The 21524-nt window shown below is 50.9% G+C and overlaps 1 protein-coding gene across 1 annotated transcript in view; it reads left to right on the top strand.

Moving 5' to 3' along the window:
- Window positions 1–21524, top strand: part of IQCH (IQ motif containing H) — a 142949-nt gene that overhangs the window by 52450 nt on the left and 68975 nt on the right. Inside the window, exon 10 of the mRNA XM_008268850.5 lies at window positions 3420–3611. Coding sequence (XP_008267072.3) covers window positions 3420–3611 — 192 coding nt within the window. The remainder of the gene's footprint in view (window positions 1–3419; window positions 3612–21524) is intronic.

Here is a 21524-nt window from a genome sequence, read left to right on the forward strand (position 1 = left end):
ATCTAGCTTGAGTGGAGTGAGAATTTCCTGTTTGGATCCATAAAGTAACAATGCAGGTTCTCTGTCTGGCACATGCTCCCTATGAAATATTGACAGCTTTGGTTAAATAATCAAAAATGGCGATGCTATTTTAAAGCACAGCTCAATTTTCACTTAAAGATCGCACATAATTCTTTCCAGTGGTGTGCTCTTTACAATACTATTGATCCTTTTCATTACTGTAAGGGATCCATCAACAAACGCCCATTTATAGGATTCTCCAAAGCAACAAATAATAGGATTTGGAAGAAGCAGATAATAATTCTGTTCCTAGTTGAAACCTCCAAAGAAATATACAACACTTCCAAATATGTCATAAAAAGGCTATGCCAGAACACCTTCCTTTAACCAGCAAAAGGGTTGTGTCTGATGGTAGCAGGCCAACGCGATGCAGCAACACAGAATTCAGTATTGGATCTGTCTTCAGGAGAGAAAGGGGGGAGGCAACCTTGGAAGGCACATTTACAAACCTTTTCAGGTTGTGTTCATCGTCTGATGGCATAGGGACCAGAGTACTTGTCATTTAAACACCCAAATTATCCTTAGACATTGCTTCGTAATTAGTGAGCTACGCCAGTCCCATTTTCTCCCTTACTGAATGCCCCATAGTTGCTTGGAGTTTCCAGGGCCCCAAGCAAGGGAGGCCATTTTATGTATGTCCTCCATACTGCCGCATAGTGTAGCATCCCCAGGGAGAGTTGCCAGACAGACTCAAGAGAACAGATGGTGCCTTTCATCAATTTAAACTTAAATTTCTATTTCTTTTTCTTTGAAAGGCAGAGAGAGAAGGAGAGAGGGAGAGGAGAGAGGGAGAGAAGGAGAGAGAGAAAGAGAGAGGGAGAGGAGAGAGCGAACATCTTTCATCTGCTGGCTCACTACCCACATGTCCACCACAGTTGGTACTGGGCCAGGCTGATGGCTGGAAGCAGGAATAGGTCTGTGTCTCCCACAAATACTTGGTCCGTTCCCCGCTGCCTCCCAGAGTACACTTTAGCAGGGAGCTGGAATCAGAAGCAGAGCTGGGACTGAAACCCAGGTGCTGCAGTAGGGGTGTGAACTTCCAAGAGGCATCCCAACGGCTGCAGCAAACACTGCCCCTGGTCGAGATCGTTCTAACCGAGTAGCTCCAGACTTCAACAGCACTGTAACCTTTAGTCCTTTCATGCTTTTTTAAAATATTTATTTATTTATTTGAAAGTCAGAGTTACACAGAGAGAGGAAAGGGAGGGAGGGAGGGAGGGAGGGAGAGAAAGTCTTTCATCTGATGGCTCACTCCCCTGATGGCCGCAACAGCTGGAGCTGTGCCAATCCAAAGCCAGGATCCAGGAGCTTCTTCCTGGTCTCCCATGTGGGTGCAGGGGCCCAAGGACTTGGGCCATCTTCTACTGCTTTCCCAGGTCATAGCAGAGAGCTGGATCAGAAGTGGAGCAGCCAGGTCTCGAACCAGCGCCCATATGGGATACCAGCACTTCAGGCCAGTGTGTTAACCCACTGCGCCACAGTGCCGGCCCCCTTTTATGCATTTTTTTTTTGACAGGCAGAGTGGGCAGTGAAAGAGAGAGACAGAGAGAAAGGTTTTCCTTTGCCGTTGGTTCACCCTCCAATGGCCGCCGCAGCCGGCACGCTGCGGCCGGCGCACCGCGCTGCTCCGATGGCAGGAGCCAGGTGCTTTTCCTGGTCTCCCATGGGGTGCAGGGCCCAAGCACTTGGGCCATCCTCCACTGCACTCTTGGCCACAGCAGAGAACTGGCCTGGAAGAGGGGCAACCGGGACAGAATCCGGTGCCCCAACCGGGACTAGAACCCGGTGTGCCGGTGCCGCAAGGTGGAGGATTAGCCTAGTGAGCCGCGGTGCCGGCCTCCTTTTATGCTTTGTAATGAAAAATCCATTTGGTGGGCAAAGAGAACTCAAGAAAAGGGCTGAGAATGAGCATGTTGGGGACACCACATTCAAGAAGCTGGTAGGCCTTCTGGACACAACGAGCAATGCTGTTTTGCTGCTTTCTGGAAACCATAGACTGGAAACTCTGATAAGAAGACGACACAAAAAAATCACTTTGTGATCTAATACGCTGCTTTCTCTAACGCTCCACTCTAAGCAGTCTTGCTGTGGACTTCTGTTTGATTCAGGCGCACCCCAAATGACTGCAAGAAAGGTGGTTTCCCTTGTGCCTCTTGTCACTTCTCTCTCCACCTCATCCTTCTCCTCTCCACAGCGTTGGCCTGGGAATGAGGTCTGGGGTCTGAGGAACCAGGGCAGAGTCCCTGCTCCACCCCTCCCTGCCGTGTGGCCAGGGCAAGTCACTTAAATTAGCTGAGCCTCTATTAATATGTAAAGTGGAATTGGTAACTTGTGCCTCCTCCACACGGTTGTCCTGAGTATTGGATGGGAAAGTTTGTGTAAAGATCTTACATGAATGCAAAGCCTGGCTTCCGCTGAGGGTTCAGAACTATTTAGCATTGCTGTTATCATTCTGATATCAACACCTGAGCTTCGGTTTTATCCCGTAGACTTCCATGTGTTTGAGCCCAGTTCTTGAGGGAATATTGTTTTAAAGAAAATGTAGGGTGGGTGTGTGTTCCAGCAAGGTTGCTTCCATGAATTTTCACTTCCTTTATCTGTCTCTTCCTGTAATATGCTTGTTCATATCAACCATATAATAAACTTGGCCAACTGACCAGCCAAACAAAATGTATTTTGTGTATGTCAATGAGGGAAAGAAAATGAAATGTTTTATAGGTTATAACATTTAAAAGCTCAACAAAGCTCCAAACAGTTAAAGTTTTCAAGACTATAACTCTTTATAGTCTTGAAACTGTAAAAAAAAATCGCTGGAGAAATCAATAAGTAAACACATAATTCTCTGAAAAAGAGAACAGTACCAAGATTCAATTACAGATGCTCATGGATTCTTTCTTTTGCCTTCAAAAGTCAGCAAAATGATAATTTTGAAATTTCCCTTAAATAAGACTGTATTTTTTTTAAAGCAGAGAGAGAGAGAGAGAGAGAGAGAGAGAGAGGAACAGTCAGAGAGATCTCCCATATACTGGGTCAATAACTAGATGCCCACAACATCTGGGGCTGGACCACATGGAACTCAGTCTGGGTTTCCTACCTGGGCAGTAGGGTCCCATGTACTTGGACCAGCACCTGCTGCTTCCCAGGCCGTACATGAACAGGAAGCTGGCCTGAACCAGGCAGCCCAGTGTGGGGCGTCAGTGTCCCAAGTAGCATCTTTGGTCCCATTGATTGATGACTGGATGAACAGACCATTGCAAGTAAAGACAGATGAGAAGTACACCAACCTAATTAATATGACACAAAAGAGCCCTAGAACATCACTAGCTCCAGTAATTGTTGCCGTGTCGTCGACTCCACAGATGATAGAACAGCTGAGCCAGCTGGTGGCCGATCACCTGCGGATCCAGCGCTGGCTCTTCAAAATGGACTGCGAGTTCGGAGGAAATGGGACGGCATTCTGTGACATCCCCGCCCACCTCAAGTGCCACAAGTGGGTGCTGAAGGAGAGCGACAAGTATGGCCACGAAGACTGGAAGAGGAAGTGGGCACAGGTGAGAGACCGGCGGAGACTTAACCCCGCAGCGTCTGTGCATGGTTACAAGGGGAAACCGTACAGTCAGCTTAGGAGACGAGAGCACCTACCAGGCAGGGCCTTCCTGGGCCTCGGGCTCCCAAGCGAAATGTGTGGCGTTGCTCGTGTGATTTTAAACATCCTTTCTTTGGGCCCAAAAAGCCTTCATTCATGTCTTCAAATCGGTTGTGGTCATTAGGATGGAATTTCAGAAATCGTATGCGGGTGACATTATGGCGCTCGTCATTTGCTCTTAAGTGGTTCTCGGTCACCTGCTTCTTTATTTTTTTAATTTTTTTTTTAATTTTTGACAGGCAGAGTGGACAGTGAGAGAGAGAGAGAGACAGAAAGGTCTTCCTTTACTGTTGGTTCACCCTCCAATGGCCGCTGCAGCCGGTGCTCTACGACCGGCGCACCGCGCTGATCCGATGGCAGGAGCCAGGTGCTTCTCCTGGTCTCCCATATGGGTGCCATCCTCCCACTTGGGCCATCCTCCACTGCACTCCCGGGCCACAGCAGAGAGCTGGCCTGGAAGAGGGACAACCGGGACAGAATCCGGGGCCCCGACCGGGACTAGAACCTGGTGTGCCGGCAGGCACCGCAAGGCGGAGGATTAGCCTAGTGAGCCGCGGCGCTGGCTGGTCATGTGCTTCTGACAACTGTTGCTGTTACGATAGCCGTGTTTTATCAGGAGACAGAAATTCTACCTGTCAAAATGGCCGTCACCCAGAAGCTGGTGCAGACCAGCACTGAACATACAAGAACATTCATGTCACTACTGGTCCCTGTGAGAGGCTAAGAAACTAGCACAGCACAGCCAAAATAGGGAATCTCCCCCAGAGCCGGGCAGTAGGTGGGAAGCCTTAGCACACGAGTGGTGAGCGTAGAAGTTTCCATGTACCTTGGTGAGGAGGTGAATTATACAACCTGAGCCCATCGCAGATTTATTTTATAAAGTAATTGTATACGGGTTCATATAGAAATGAAACCCACGGTTCTACAAGCTTCCCCGCTGGGCAGAGACCTGGGGTTGTCTGGCTTCTCCTAATCCCAGCTATCTGTTTTGGCTGACCTACTGGGTAAGGCATAAGTCAGACACAAATACGCCCCTCGACTGGTGCCTTCCCTCCCGGCACGCATGGCGGTGGGCTGTGCAAAGTGATTTGCATCTGCTTTGAGTATCCCCCTTCACAAGGTTATGAATCAAGATCCAAAGGGGAGGGCGGGAGGGGCCCCCAGGAGGGAACCCCATTATTCTTGGGAAAGCGAAATGCTGAATAAGTCTCCCGAACAGCCGGGAGAGAGAGTTCCCTCTGACAAATGCGCTGCTCTCCCACGATCTATTCCAGGCTCTCTCCCCTCCGTCAGCGAACGGACGGAATGTAGCACCTGTCATGGCCGGCTTTTTACGTATTATTTAAAGGATACCAAAGTGAATTACTCTTCCAGAAAAAAATAAAAAACAGAACAAAGAAAATGTATTTAATTTTCAGGCCCATTGAGATTTCCTTGAGGTTCTCTTTGAACTCTGTTTTGTTGCTTATTGTATAGAATTTCCTTTTTTAAAGTGAAACTGTTGAGATTAAATCATGACTTTTGCATTTAAAAAATGGAAATGTTAGCACACCAAGTGTTTGCTAGCCTCACTATCTCAAACCAATAATTTCTTTAAAGATTTATTTATTTATTTGAAAGTCAGAGTTACACAGAGAGAGGAGAGGCAGAGAGAGAGAGAGAGAGAGAGGTCTTCCATCTGCTGGTACACTCCCCCAAATGGCTACAATGGCCGGAACTGGGCCTATCAGAAGCCAGGAGCCAGGAGCTTCTTCTGGTTCTCCCACGTGGGTGCAGGGGCCCAAGGATGTGGGCCATCTTCTGCTGCTTTCCCAGGCCATAGCAGAGAGCTTCAAACCAATACTTTTTAAAGACTTCACTCTGACACTAATCTCTGATGAATTTGAAATGTTTGGCTTTAAGTTTAAAAAGTATTTGGGGAGGGGCCGGTGCTGTGGCATAGCAGGTAAAGCCGCCACTTGCAGTGCTGGCATCCCATATGGGCGCCAGTTCAAGTCCTGGCTGCTCCACTTCTGATCCAGCTCTCTGCTATGGCCTGGGAAAGCAGTAGAAGATGGCCCAAGTGCTTGGGCCCCTGCACCCACGTGGGAGACCCAGAAGATGCTCCTGGCTCCTGGCTTTGGATTGGCACAGCTCCAGCTATTGCAGCCATTTGGGGAGTAAACTAACAGATGGAAGACCTCTCTCTCTCTCTCTGCCTCTGCCTCTGTGTAACTCTGCCTTTCATATAATAAAATAAATAAATCTTAAAAAAAAAAAAAAGGTATTTGGGGATGGGCGTTTAGCCTAGCAGGGAAGACCCCACCTGTGGCCCACCTTTGAGTACCTGGGTCCCTTACCTGACGCCGGGTCTCTGCCAGTGTGGACTCTGGAGACAACAGAATTATCCCTGACACCCATGTGGGAGGCCAGGATTGAATTCCCAGCTGCTGGCTTCAGCCTGGCCCAGCCCCGGCCATTGCAGGCATCTGGGGAATGAACCAGTGGATGAGAACTCACCCAACTCATTCTTTCTCTGCCTCTCCAATAAACAAACAAACAGAGCTTTCTTTACGAAAAGTAGAAAATATTTAGGTTACTGGTATGTGACTGAGTTGTATTTGAAGCCTCGCAGTACATTATTTATTTTCAATTCTTTTAAACCATAGCGTTTAGTACATTTGGCACTGCCATCATGTTATTAAATGTGAAACTGTTGAATAATTAATAGTCCATCTAAATCACGCTTTAAAACTTAACAAGGAACAGATAATTATTCAGGAGTCATTTTACAGTCTGAGGCCTGTGCTTCGCCGGGGATGCGGTGGGAAGCCGACAGCACAAATACAGTAGGTCTGCAAAGCTGGGTTTCTTCTTCTTCTTTTTTTTTTTTTCTGACATTCTGTTGCCTCCAAAGCAAGCCACAGCCTCCACTGAGGGTAGCTATGGAGAACTGAAGCCGAGAATCCTGCTTTGTGAAGGGAAGCCCATTGTAATGGCGCGCATTTAGCCATCAAAGCTTTGCTTTCTGAGCACAGGCGTGTCTGAATGTCCTATTACAGTGTGTAGACCTGTTTCTTTTGATAATGAAGATGTTGTGTCATCAAGCCTAGCCTGGAACATACAAAACATATGCTGGCAGGTTATTAAAAATTTCAGCTTAGTGATGAAAGACTGTCCTGCAGGCTAACAGTCCAGAGAAAGACTCCATTCTGGGAGAATTATTAGAAACGAGAACATGACTGTAAGCACTAAATTATGTTAATACTTACAAATAGCATCATTTGCATAGCGGTTTATGACACGATAGCATGATTTTCCTCATTGGTATGTTGTAGGCAACAGATTAAAAACAGTGCTGTTTCCGGGGGTTTGGGCCGTTTTGAGATTCTTTCGCATCTGATGCAGAGCTTGGTTTCAGATGTGGTCGGGATTCAGTGTAGACTCAAGAAGCTGATAGAGGAGGGTCATGTTTCTCTCCACCTCGCTTAACTCAGAACCAGAGCTACCTGGCTGGTTGCGGCTGAGACTTGAAACCAAGTCGCCAAGTCAGGAGATGCCGAAAAGCTACAGGTCAGGATGGACACGGCGGTGAGTTGAGGAAAAGCCGAATGCTACCCGATCGGCCACGGTGAAAACAGAGCACGAGCCCCTTTGATTTCGTTCTTGGTGGTTTGGTACCAAGTGTATTCTCTTTGTCCTGCTGGCTCACAAATCCTGCCCCGCCAACAACCGATTCCAGGAAGCCCGTCCACTTAAGTCCGAGACGTTGTTAGGATCTGGTGAATCCACACCCTGTCTGTCGCACACTCCGAGCCCCCTGCTCCCTGGCTAGGGGGTTTCTTAGCAGGAATAAAAGTGTCAACAAAGGAAGGCACGTTTGTAGGGGAGACACCTGGGTACTCAGCTAAGACGGCCCGGGGAGACCCAGACAGGCTTCTCCCCAGGATACCAATCCCTCCTGTAGCCTTTTCCTATTGTTGTTTGCTTTTTAAGAATAAATCTCGCTTCCTGGGACTTGGCTTGGTGATGCTAATTTGCAGGGGAAGAGCAGCTCCTCTCTGAGTCTTGCTGGGCCTCTGCTAGGCGGGAGGCCAGGTGCTGTTCTAGGGCTTCACCAGAAAGCCACTCCAACCGGCTCTGAACACTGCTGCTCACCACAGCTCTGGCAAGAGCGGGTTTACCTCTGGTCGCGTAGCGCTTTGGTTTACTTTTTTTATTTATTTTTTTATTTTTTTGACAGGCAGAGTGGACAGTGAGAGAGAGAGACAGAGAGAAAGGTCTTCCTTTGCCGTTGGTTCACCCTCCAATGGCCGCCACGGCCAGAGCACTGCGGCCAGCGCTTTGGTTTACTTTTATTAGACATTTGATATGAACGTGGGGATCGTCAAAGGGAATTAAAAAAAAAAAAACTAATTCCAGGCACCCAAGCCTAGAAAAGGTAGAATAAGCCACGTTGCTGTGTCATGACTGTCCCCAAACACAGGTGCTTCCATTTTGGTGGATTAGTTTCCATATAAATGTGCAGTGTTTGTCTCTCATAGCTGCCGTGCGGCTAATTCAGTGTCACATCTTAACCCTCGAAGTTACTGCACAGTCATCACAGTTAGCGCCACGATGGTCTCTCATATTCATTACTATATTAAGCCATTCAGCTAAGTTAGAAATTTAGGTTGTTTCCAGCTTTTCTTTTTCTTTCTTTCCTTTTTTTTTTTTTTGTTTAAGATTTCTTTATTCATTTGAAAGGCAGAGTGATAGAAGGACAAAGAGAGAAAGAGATCTTCCATCCTCTGGCTCACTCCCCAAATGCCTGTAACAGCCAGGGCTGGGGCCACACTGCAGCCAGAAGCCAGGAACTCCAGCTGGGTCTCCCACGTGGGTGCAGGGGCCTAGCAGGCACTTGGGCCATCTTCCTCTGACTTCCCAGTGCATTAGCAGGGAGCCGGGTCAGAAGCAGAGCAGCCAGGACTGCAACTGTTGCTCAGATGGGACGCTGGCCTTGAAAGCAGCAACGGAACCCATTGCAGCACACCGCCGGCCTCCTCCACCCCAGCCTTCTGTTTTTGGTGGGGAAGAGAGAAGAGGGAGAAAAGATTTGTTTTTCTTTTTGGTTTTGGTATACACCTGCTTTTGCTTCAGTTGAATAATTTCCTTAGGAGAAGGATCCAGGATAGCTTGCTTTGTGGCTCTTGTTACCGTGACCATATTTCTGAGAAGGTAACTCCAATTCCCACAGCAGCCAGCAGCAAATAAGCACCCGAGCTTCACCGCCACCTTACCAGCTTTGGAGATTCTGAACTGTTTGCACTCTCATTTGGAAGCAAAAACGCATCTTATGACTGCTGTTGCTTGATTCTAGCAAAGCACATCCTTTTTTTTTTTTATGTGCTTATTACATGTTTGCATTTCATATCAAAACCACAACATCTCGGCGTTAAGAAAAATCTAGATTTTCTCAGCTAAGAAAAAAAAATCCAGGGACCAGCTTTTGTCCCAGGGCTTAAGTCGCTGCTCGGGATGCCCACATCCCTTATCGGAGTGGCAGGTTCAGTTGCGGGCTCCGGCACCTCTGATCCAGCTTCCTGCTCATGCACACCCTCAGGTGATGGCTCACCCACGAGGGAGACGGGGATGGAGTCCAGGGCTCTTGGCTTTGGCTTGGCCCAGTTCTAGCTGTTGTAGGCATTTGGGGAGTGAACCAGCCAATGGAAGAATCTCTCCCCACCCCCACTGCTCTGTCTCTCAATCTATAAAAATAAATAAAACTTTTTTTAGAAGCATGCATTTTTTTAAAAGGCAAAAATTTATGGTCTCATCCTTCCTAATCATTAAATCATATTCTTTGCTTTATATATTTTATCTTAAAATCATGACTTTTCAATTAGCTTATATAATAGTAGCAGACTATCATATGTACATGTAATATACATGAAATTAAGCATTTTGTAGATCCAGGAATACACTGGTAAGGTTTTGACATTTCCTTTTATTTCATTCTCTTTTTTTAAAGATTTTATTCATTTATTTGAGAAGTAGAGTTACAGACAGAGAGACAGAGAGAAAGGTCTTCCATCCACTGGTCCACTCCCTTAACTAGCTGCAATGACCAGAGCTGAGCCAATCCAAAGCCAGGAGCCAGGAGCTTCCTCCAGGTTTCCCACGCGGCCGCGGGGGCCCAAGCACTTGGACCATCTTTCACTGCTTTCCCAGGCCATAGGCGGGAGCTGGATGGGAAGAGGAGCAGCCAGGACACGAACTGGCGCCCGTGTGGGATGCCGGCACTGTAGGCGGCGGCTTTACCCACTACGCCACAGCGCCAGTCCTCCTTGTATTTCTTAATAACACTGGCACTTGCTGCTAGGTGGCATACTTCCTGGGTGCCAGGTGTGGTGCCATGCACATTTCGTGAATTGTCCCGTTCACACCCGGAAGAACTCGGTTTTTAGTGCTTCACATGCGCAGCTGTTTTAACAAGGAAGGTGTTGTCTCTGTTTATCCGTGAAGCTGATCCTTGGGGAGTGAAGGGACCCGCTCAGGCTCACGTAGCTAAGAAGTTATTGTCATTGGCTTTGAACCCATGTCTGACTCCTCCTAGTCTGACGTGTTTGCCATCCCAAACCGAGTTCATTTGGAAAAGGCCTCTTACTTGAAAATCCCAAACCAGGCTTCTCCCTCAGCGTCCTTGCCTCTGTGACCCGGGCCATGTGCTGCCTTTGCTGCCGGTTTCCTGCTTTGCATGGAGACGTGGGAAACACAGCAGCCCCCACCTCTCACACGTCTTCCTCCTCCTAGCAGCGCTGGGAGGCGTGGGAAGCCTCCCCACACACACCTCAGGGCAGCCGAGGGCCGGCGCTGCCCAGGGATCCCCAGGACTCAGCACCAGCAACCCAGCCGCTTCATACACCTGTTCATGCATGTGGCTGATGACGGGGGGTGGGGTCCCTGTGTCACCCGGGGTCCTGACTGGGGACGACCAGCTTTCAGTGCCTTTCTCCATGTAATACACTAACATGAAACACCGTGGTCATACACTGGTGAACCCGTGAAGTTCCAACATCTCTCTTCACTCTCAGCGACACCATTAAAAATATGGCTGGCATTTCAAACCCTGCTTTTTTTTTTTTTTTTTTTTTTTGCAAAAGCAACAAGATACTTGGTTTGGCCTTGTTTTTATTTCCATCCGTCTACTGTTCCAGACTCCCTGTTACGCAGTGTTGGAATGGACTACTCTGAATGGTTGAGCTCTTCAGAGAACATGCAACGTAGCTAAGAGGGAGTTTGCCTTCATGGGATTCCATAGTCCAGGCAAAACTAGGGTAGATTTCCCTGCTTACTAGGGAGGGGGTGACGGTAGGCAAATCACTTCTGCTCTCCAAGCCACGTCTTCATCTATCAGTGGAGGTAAGTACCTGTCTCATGCGGAGGTGATGAGAGCTAAATGCGAGAATCCTGTGCATTGGCTAGCAGTGATTTCGCACATAAGGGCTTCAAGCAGCGCTAGACGTTATCATTATAAATATCACCATTAGGTTGCAGTGTAACACGGCGTAAATAACACTGGGCAGGTACCTGGAGTTTGATCTTTGGTGGTTTAGAAGTGCTTGCGGGTCTTCCGTAGGCTTCCTGAGTATCATGGTAGGCATCGATTATCACTCTAGGACTGCGGCTGTTGACAGTGTAGAAGGCTGATTCAATTGTCCCCACCCTGTGATCCATCCCAGCCTGTATTAAAAGAAAGCCTGGTGGCCGCCTGGCTGCTTAGAGTCTGAAAACAGCGAACGAGATCATGTGTTCGGCCCCGTCTGCGGGTTGGAGAGAGAGGCTTGATAAAGTCGGGGTGATGCCCACCCCCCAGATGGAGGCTAGGGGCTTCCTTTTCCGGTTCCAGCCGGTGTCTTCTCTGATTAACGCAGCAGCACGCCTGCTGCTTTCCTCCGAAAGTCCTGATCATTTACATCTCTCTCCTCATCTCCGAGAACGACTTCGAATCTCTGTGTTCTTGCAGCTCAACGGTTATTTCCAGAAGCTGCGGCGGCTGGGTTGGAGGGCTCTCTCTGTGCCGGAGGAGGAAGATGACAGGAGAGGGGAAATTGCTTCCCCGAGTTACATGAAAGCCCGGGCACCCCTTCAGAGGACCTATAATAATCAGCCATACAAGCTGTTGGTTTGTGTGTCCTATTGATTTAATATGCTTCTAATCAGTACATAAAGCTATGGGCCTGCAGTGTTAATTTTTCATATGCTTACAAAGTACCTTTTGATTTTCTGTCACACGTTAATTACAGCGTTTTGCCATTAAATAGGAAGCTTTGTGTAAACTAATTACTAGGTAATCATTGTCTACTGCAAGCGTGCTGTTTGTACCTTTTGTTTTATTCTAAAAATGCACAGATCTTGCAGTCTGGAGACGCTCTACCTCCCAGCCGTTAGCTCTCACTAATTCATAGCATTATTGTGGTGCGGGCGCAGGAGTTTGTAATTGTTGTGGCATCAGAGCTGTTAATTACCGGAGTAAACAGTTGAAATGGTGCCAAGGTCTATTGTACGAGGCAAGGAAAAGGAGGTTTAAACGCTCCCCCCGCCATCTGGGGACCGCGGGAGAGGCGAGCGCTCGCGCCGCCCCCGCGCCACGGTTGGCGGCCAGATGGCTCCCGAATATTCCGAATCAATTGAATTTAACTGCCAGTTTCTCGCCGTAACAGCGTGGCAGGCAGGAATAAAGCAGAAGATGAGAGGGACGGGAACGGGATGGCGTTCGCACGTCCAGGATGGGCCCTGTCGGGGTTCTCTTGTGGACACTGTTTTGCGGGAAGGCGCAGGGCGGCCACGGGGATCTGGAAGGGACTGGCGCGCCCTGGAGAGGACTGGGCCCCGCGGTGCGGGTGCCGGGCCCCGCACAGAGCCTGTGCGGGGGAGCCCAGCTCCACCCGGGCGTGCGTGCGCAGAGCGCGAGGAGGCACCGCCAGGACGAGTCGCCGGGCCATTCCTTTACTGCGAAATTAAAACACGCCATTTCCCGATAGGCTCCCGAAGCTAGTCCAAAGGGCACATGTGCTTCCTTTTGTTTTTAATTTTCAATTAAAGAGCTTTCATCAGCATGTGCAATTTTCTCAGCCAGCGCTGTTTGCTCCAACTGGAAAGAAAGAAACCTATTACCAGTAATAATAATTACGGCTACTTCCACTCACGGTGGCTTTTAAAGCTGTGTGCTTTAAGATACTGCACGATCTGTACAACAACCATGTGCATTTCTTCACTCGATGCCGCTTAGATGTTAGTATAATTTCCTTTAAAACCATGTTTCCAATGTTAAATATTTTTGAAACCCCAGCCACACTTGCTGCTGTAACTACTCTTTAATATCGTTCCCCAAACATGAGCATATTCTGCTTATTTTTTTTTTTACCCGCCCTGGATTGCTGTATTTATTTTTCATTGTTCCTACTTTAACAGATGTTGGAGTAATTCAGAGAGTAACGTGAACAATTCCTTTAAAGAGGGAGATCACAGACCGCCCTTGCACGCGAGAGCCCAGGGCTGCGCCCCGTGGGGGCCTCCGTTTCATCCCGGGAAAGAATTTGTCCTGCTTTTGTGAATGTGCACCGTTCAATTAGGAATTTCAAGAGGCGCTTAATCTTTATCTATTGAAAGCCCCGGCATGCAGCGCGCTCGGCAGGATGAGCCTGGGGAGGAAGCCAGGGCCCCCTGTGGCGAGGGGGAAGAAAGAAGCAGCAGCGCGAGTGCTGGGGAGTCGGGAGGGAAGGGACCTCTGTGGGCCGTGCGTGCGGGGCGCCGGGGCGCCGAGCGCCGGCCTGCCAGTGCAGCATATGGGCCTCAGTTGGACAAAGCCTGTCTGGAGTCGCGTGGAGGCCTGGCGAATGAGGGGCAGAGGGCCCCCCAGAAGCAGCGAGCTTGGATAACGCCGCGTAAGGATGGAATTATATACCGCGTTCTCACCATTCTACTTAATGAGAGCCACCAGCGCAGCGAGTCACTTGCCACACAGCCGAAATGGGCCATTAGCTATCAAGGGAAAATTGTCTTTGCCGCTTTCAGCAGATGGAGCAAATATTTTACAAAGCAATTTTACATACCAAAAACATTTGTGTGCCTCAGTAATGTCGCCTGTTTTACATCACGCTACCTTCTACGGCAGCATAATTTTCCATCTCATCGAAGGCAAAGTTGGCATTTTTGATTTCTAAATTCTCAATTAGCAATTAAGCATGGAGTATTAAAGCAGTCCTTAAACTTTAAGTAGGCGTGGGGAGTTGTTTATGACCTGCTGAAGACATCCTCATTTTTTTCCTCTCCCCGCTCTCAGCATATTTTTGCACTCTAAAGAGGGGCCCTTCCTAATGATCTCCGTGGCAAAGAAGGAGTGGAGACATCAGGACCGGCTGCGGAGGGAGAGCAGCCAGTGGGCAGAGCAATCAGAGCTTCTGCCTGCCTAAGAAAACGCCCACCATGCCTGCTATAGCCCCACCGCTTTGTATCCATTTAAAACATTTACGCTTCAAGTCACAGAAGACCCCAACTCAAAATGGCCTTAAAAAATAAGGCGAATTTATGATCGCAGCCAATTGATAGTTCAAAGGTTGGTCTGGCTTCAGACAAGGCCTCTCCCGGTGGCTCACCGATCGCCACTTTCCATTTCTCTCCGCCGCCGTGCGTAATGTGGGCTGCGCTCAAGTTGCAAGATGGCTGCCAGTGACTCCTGGAGTTTGACCTTGGTTGGGACAAAGGGAAGAGAGAACGTCTCACGGGGTGGGGCTCTCGGAAGAGCATAAAGCCGCTTTCTCGGAAGTCCCCAGCAGGCACTTTCTGAGAATTGATGGGCCTCACTGGGTCACAGGCCTCTCCTGAGCCCATCACCGTGGCCAAGACTCGGCTGTGCTCATCCACTGTGGAGCAACCGTGGCATCCTTCCCCCTCAACTCGCTCAGCTAACACTGAGGAAGGGGCGGCTCCCGAAAGGAAGCTGGGGATAGCGTTTTCCTGGTGCTGGGGCGGCCAACCACAAATAACCAGTCTCAGCATTCGTTCATAAGTTTTGCAGTGGAGACTTAGCGTCACCTGTGTACGAGCTCACCCGACCCTGGTTGCCCATCTGATGCCCATGGAGAGCGATTCGCACAGAGATCCCGCTCTGCTGACTCGCTGGGGCTCCTGGATTTGCGTCCCAGGCTCCCTGCTTGGTGGCCGTGTGACCCGAAGCGTGGGGATGGGCGCGCGCACTCAGAGAGTGGATGTGGAAAGGTACACGCTATGGGCCGGCGCCGCGGCTCACTAGGCTAATCCTCCGCCTAGCGGCGCCGGCACACCGGGTTCTGGTCCCTGTCGGGGCGCCGGATTCTGTCCCGGTTGCCCCTCTTCCAGGCCAGCTCTCTGCTGTGGCCAGGGAGTGCAGTGGAGGATGGCCCAAGTGGGAGGATGGCACCCATATGGGAGACCAGGAGAAGCACCTGGCTCCTGCCATCGGATCAGTGCCGTGCGCCGGCCGCAGCACGCCAGCAGCGGCGGCCATTGGAGGGTGAACCAACAGCAAAGGAAGACCTTTCTCTCTGTCTCTCTCTCTCACTGTCCACTCTGCCTGTCAAAAAAAAAAAGAAAAAAAAAGAAAAGGTACATGCTTGGCACGTGGCTGCTGGGTGGGGAGGGTGCAGTATGGGAGAGCTACTGCACCACGAACAGTGACTCCAGGGGCGAGTTGCACAGCCGTGCACCCTTCCTCAGACTCACCCTCAAGTGTGGAATCCTGTGGAATCCCTCTCTTCTCCCCATTTCTGAGCCACCAGCAGACTCCAATGCCTCACGCTTTGCCCCCCGAAAGAGCACTCCCCCAGGAGCCAGAAGGCAGCCGGGGAGCCCCTGCAGTGTCGCCATGTGACCGGAGGCGTTTGTCCCAGATACTCCATATGGCCCCTTTCGACAATGACGACAGCCTTGCTTGGTTTTCCAGGTCATTGTCCTGCCCTTTTGACCTTATGCTGCTCGCCATCACTCCCGCTTTAGGGTTATCAGAAACGGCGGGAAAGCAGAACCAGCCAGGCAGCCCCTTGGATTTTCTTCTAGAAGTGGTCCCTGGGTTTTCTCTTTTTTTTCTCTCTCTCTCTCTCTCTCTTTTTTTTTTTTTTTTAATTTGACAGGCAGCGTTAGACAGAGAGAGAGACAGAGACAGAGAGAAAGGTCTTCCTTCCATTGGTTCACCCCCCAAATGGCTGCTACGGCCGGCGCTTCACCTATCTGAAGCCAGGAGCCAGGTGCTTCTCCCTGGTCTCCCATGCAGGTGCAGGGCCCAAGCTCTTGGGCCATCCTCCACTGCCTTCCCGGGCCACAGCAGAGAGCTGGACTGGAAGAGGGGCAACCGGGACTAGAACCTGGCGCCCATATGGGATGCCGGTGCCGCAGGTGGAGGATTAACCAAGTGAGCCATGGCACTGGCCCCCTCTCCTTTAAAAAAAAAAAAAAGATGGGTTTTTTAAGAGTTGTATTTGTTTATTTGAAAGTCAGAGTTGCAGAGAGAGAGGGAGAGACAGAGAGACAGAGAAACAGAGAGAAAGAGAGAGAGAGAGTATCTTCCATCTGCTGGTTTACACCCCAGATGGCTGTAACAGCCAGGGCTTGGCCAGACTGAAGCCAGGAGCCAGGAGCTTCTTCCTGCTCTCCCATGTGGGTGGTAGGGGCTCAGGCACTTGGGCCACCTTTCACTGCTTTCCCAGGCCATTAGCAGGGAGCTGGATTAGAAGTGCAGCAGCCAGGACAAGAACCGGCACCCATATGGGGTGCTGGCATCGCAGGTGGTGGCTTTACCAGCTGCAAAACAGCACCGCCCCCGCCTTGGGGTTTCTTCTGAACACCATCCAGCAATGTGTGATGCGGGAGACTGGAGGTGATTAGTCAAGAAGTTACTTAACTCACCGCTAATGACTCAACGAAGGAACTGCTAAGATAAAAGAGTTGTGTGGGATTGATATTGACAGTACTCTGGTTTGCGTCCCCACCTCGTACACACGCGTGCACACACACACAGCTGGAGTTTTTCTGGATAGGAAAGCAAGCTCTCTGTAGCTGGAGAGCAGAATTAAGCTGGTAGGGGCTTCCCCCGAGGTGGCCTAAATTTTCCTTCCATCAGGTATCTCTTTCTTCAGATTTACTCTTGATAGAAAAGAGAAAGAGCAGAGAGGCATAGTTCATGCTTTGAAAGACAAGTCTCTGGGATGCCTGCACGCCCTGTGCCTTCCAAGGCCGTGACCACTGGTGATGCACTCCGAGGGCTAAGTGTGGGTGCTGGATGAAGTGCAGAGGTGTGGCTGAAGCTCCTCCCACAGGGGAGTTGCCCCAGGGCCCTGGGCTCCATGAAGGCCAACTGCAAATGCACATTCCCAGGGCCCATGCCATCCCGAGGGATTGAAAATCCCAACGTCTCACTTTTCTCTGAGTGAAGTCCATTTTTCTACAACCCGCTTGCCATCCGTGAGGCAGACACTTTCCTTTCCACCCGCCCCCTGCCCTCTGTCATCAGCTCTAAATGAAGTGCTCAGTGCGGGTGGCAGGCACCCGGGAACACTGACTTGATGTGAGGTTAGACTCTTGCTAACTGCTCAGTGCACAGGTTTTAAGGCAGAGATGCAGCCGCATTGCTGGCTTTAGACAGCACACACACACGCATGCACACACATGTGCACACACACACACCGTGGAAGGATGGAAGAGAGGGAGGAAGAGCACAAGCTAGCAAGGGTCCCCTCGCTCCTACTATTTTCTGTCTTCCATCACATACTAAAAATCAGCCACAATAGAATCTGCTTCGCTCCCAAGGCTAAAGCAGAGGAGACGATCCCGGACTCGCCTACCACAGAATGCAGCTGTGAGCCCTGAATGAGATCCTGAGCGGGAGCCGCTGACAAGACAAAGTGTTTTCAAATGCCGTTGTGATGAATTCGTGAAAATGGAGCCTGGGGGGCTGCCTGGTATCACTCGTGTGTCTGGGGGTGGGGTGGGGGGGGCACCAGACAAAGGGCACACAAGCCCTTGCCGCAGCGAAGGTGGGGCTGAGGTTTGGGTGCGCACAGTGCGTACTTGGGTTTGTGCTCAGGGGAATCAACCCGAGCAGCTACGGCTCTCCCCCTACTGGCCGCTGCCTTGAGGGTCATGGCAATGGTCTCTTACAATCACTGGAGAACAGAAACCGCTCCCCCCCGCCCCGCCCCAGGCTGGGAACTCGCCTCTGGCATCCACGGTGGCCACTGGGACCTGTGACTTCTTAGGAGGAGCCGGTTCTTGGTTCTTGGTTTGTTGTACCCCCAGACGGGAGCTCTGGCTTCATCTATCGGTTCGCACACAGTTTGGGAGTTTGCTGCAGAAACTGGGCTGTTGAGGGTTGTCTTGGGGTGATGGTGGTGGGGAATCAAATAAAATGAAAGTCTCAGGCGTCACATCCTTTTGCTGTTGCTCCTTGAATGTATGAGCTGCAGGTCCTGCTGTATCATCACCATCACCATCATCATCATCATCGAGGCAGAGGGGCAAATTCTCTTAAGCACCAAGGCCATTCTTGTGCTAATCCTATGGTGCCCGTCTGATGCTTTTAAAATAAAGGAATAAATTAAGCAGTTAGTACTGCCCCCTGCCACCTCCCAGGATTTGTCTCCGTGGCTTTTTCTTGGAGAGGGAATCACGGCCCCGAGCCGCCCACTGCGTGCCCCAGCAGTCCCCTGTGGAACGTCAGACTGCCAGAGCCTTCGGCTGTGTGCTCCTCCTGACGGGGAGCACCACGTCCTCCCGTGCCGGCAGCAGGCTTGCCACCCCCTTGCTGTGCGCAGTGCAAAGCCAAGGCAGAATGGCTGCCTCTGTGGTCGGCGGTCGCGGCAGCGCCTGGCCCAGCATCCAGATGCCCGGTGCAAGCCGCAGCCCTTGCCCGTTCACTATTGGCCTATTTCGCGTTGCAGCCGAAGTGACTCTACAAAGCTCACCTCGTTTGTCTTCCCTGTGCCCCTCGGAGGCAGGGAGTCCCCCCCAGGCAGGGAATCCCCCCCCAGGCAGGGAATCCCCCCCAGGTGGGTCCCCAGCTGGAAGGAGGGAGCCTGCTGAGAGGTGCCCATTTCCTCTCCTCCTGCAAAGTCAGCTGTTTGTGTCCCAGGGCTTCCCATCGCCATAATTCGAGCTGCCGAGGTTTGGCGTTCTCTGTGCCAGGACTGGGTCAGTGCCCATGCTGTTGAGCAGCCCCAGGTAGCAGGAGAGCAGGAAGACAGGATCTGGACAGGGGTCACAGGGAGGGCTTCCTGGATGGGGTGTGGCTGGAATCAGAAAGGATGAGGAGGAATCAGCCAGGGGAGGAAGAAGAGGAAGGAGGCAGTTGTAGGGAGCTCGGGAGGAGAGAAGCAAGGCTGTCTTAGTCAGAGGCCACATATCACAGTCAGCCTTCACGTGTTGTGCCAAGGACCTTGGACTTGGCCCTCAAGGTGATGGGGATCTAGTTTCAAGATCTAGGTGGTGGGCCTGGTAGTTTAACATCGGCTAAAACTCCCACATCCCACCTTGGAGTGCAAGGAGCTCTGGCTCCTGACCCCAGCTTCCAGACAATGCAGACCCAAGGAGGCAGCGGGAATGAATGACCCAGGAATCAGGGCCCTGCCTCACCTGGAGACTTGGCTCGAGTTCCCAGCTCCTGGCTTCAGCCTGGCGCAGCACTGGGGGGTGACCCAGCGGGAGCTCTCCCTCTCCGCCTTCCCATCCTTGCTCTCTGGCTCACAAATGATCATTTTCTCATTTAAATTAAAACAATTTAAATGGCAAGGCTCTGACTTGCTCCTTCATTGCTTCCTCTCCATCTCTTCCCTTCCAAGGGTAAAAAAAACCACAACCCAACCCCTCTACCCTCCACTGTAGTACTATGTATACTATGTAAAGGCCTAACATTCTGCAGTCTTTTCTGGTATGTGAATGAATGAATGATTTATCTCTTCATGCCCTTCAGAGGCAGGGACACAAAGGCCCTTGAAGCAGGATGAAAAAGGGGCCTCCACTTCCTGGGGCGCCCTGTCCTCAACACGGGGGTTCCCAGAGCAGGGCGGGGGTGCAGAGCTGAGGTGCTTTGCGGATGAGGGCCGGGGGTCTTCCAGCCGCAAGGTAGAAAGGTTTCAGCTGAAACTGGCATGAAATAGTCAGGAAGCTGAGCTTGAGGAGGCTGGGAGAAGGACAGAGCCGGAGTCTGGCTGCTGGAGGAGCTCCCTGGCCTCGGCCGGCGTGTGGTCGAGCCCTGCCCCTCCCAGGGTGCTTCTGTTCGGATGTGAGGCACTTACCAAGCTAACGGAGCAAGGAGGAAAAACTCCCACCAGGGTCTCCTGGGTATTTTGAGAATTGGACTGATCATGCGGACCTGCCTAGAACACACCCACAGATGTTGGCCTTGTGTTGTGGCTTTCCCTTGGGCACTGGACCCACAAACAGGTGGGGGCAAAGGACAATCACTTTTGCGTGTTAGTAAGACTGGAAATAAATGGGTGAATGCAGATTTCTTTTTTAAAATAAGAGTTATCTGTTTATTTGAAAGAGTTACGGGTGAGGGAGAAGAGAAACAGAGCGATCTTCCATCCGCTGGTTCACTTCCCAGCGGCTGGGCCAGGCTGAAGCCAGGAGCCAGGAGCTTCTTCTGGGCCTCTCACGTGGGTGCTGGGGCCCAAGCACTTGGGCCATCTTCCACTGCTTTCCCAGGCACATTAGCAGGGAGCTGGATCAGACAGAAGTAGAGCAGCTGGGACTCGAACCAGAGCCCGTATGGTATGCTAGCGTCACAGGTGGCAGTTTAACTCGCTATACCACAACTCTGGCCCCAACAATGATTTCTAAACTCCTTCCAGCCCTACTGTGCCAAAGTCAATTCCTTGCAATTTCTGGGCATTCATTGTTTGATTCAGTGAGTCCGAGCTGTCCTTGCCAGCGTCCTTCATGTGGGCTTCTATCCGTCTAGTGCCTTTGTCCCACAGATGGTGCGAATAAAGGCAGAAGAGGTGGCTTCTAGCTGAAAGGTTATGGGTGGCCGAGGAGGGAGAGAGCCCCGGAAATTGTGACATGCAAACGAAAATTGTCCCAGCAAGCTACGGCTGTGCAGTCAAAGAGCCAGACTTGTCATTCCCTGGAGAGCAGCCCGCTGTTCTCAGGTGCCGGGGGGGGGGGGGGTTCTGTCGTCTTCGGTTGTTTCACAAATGATACAGGGTGGCCTCGTGTCTGAACAGAGGAGCCCCGGACCCCAGCAGACTTTCCCAGGACCGCTTCCCACCTGGCTCTCCTAAGCTGCCCCCCATCAGATCCCACCTACACAGCTTCAGCCATAGTTCCAGGCTTTCTTTAAAAATGTATTATTGATTTGAGAGGCAGAGAGACAGACGGAGAGAGCTCCTATCCTCTGGTTCACTCCGCAAAAAGCCGGCTGGGCACAAGCTGAAGGCAGGAGCCAGGAATGCAACCCTGGTCTCTCACACGAGTGCCAGGAACCCACTGACTTGAGCCATCACCCCTGCCTTCCTGCGTGTGCACTGGCAGGAAGCCGGAGTCAGGAGACAGAGCTGGGACTCAGCTCAGGCACTCTGATATGGGACACGGTTGTCATAACCGTTAGGCTAAATGCTCACTCTCTGGTTTAAGGCTTTGATGATGAAGTTGTAGGATGCAGATATCCACCCACAAGGCCTAGAGGGCGCGGGTTTAAAAGATGGAGATGCCAGGGCCGGCAGTGGGGCACAGCAGGTTAAACTGCCGCCTGCAGTGCCAGCATCTCATATGGGTGCCTGTTCGAGTCCTGGCTGCTCCACTTCTGATCCAGCTCCCTGCTAATGTG

The sequence above is a fragment of the Oryctolagus cuniculus genome, chromosome 12 (assembly GCF_051225735.1).
Source record: "Oryctolagus cuniculus isolate XC-2025 breed Fujian yellow rabbit chromosome 12, ASM5122573v1, whole genome shotgun sequence".
NCBI lineage: Eukaryota > Metazoa > Chordata > Mammalia > Lagomorpha > Leporidae > Oryctolagus > Oryctolagus cuniculus.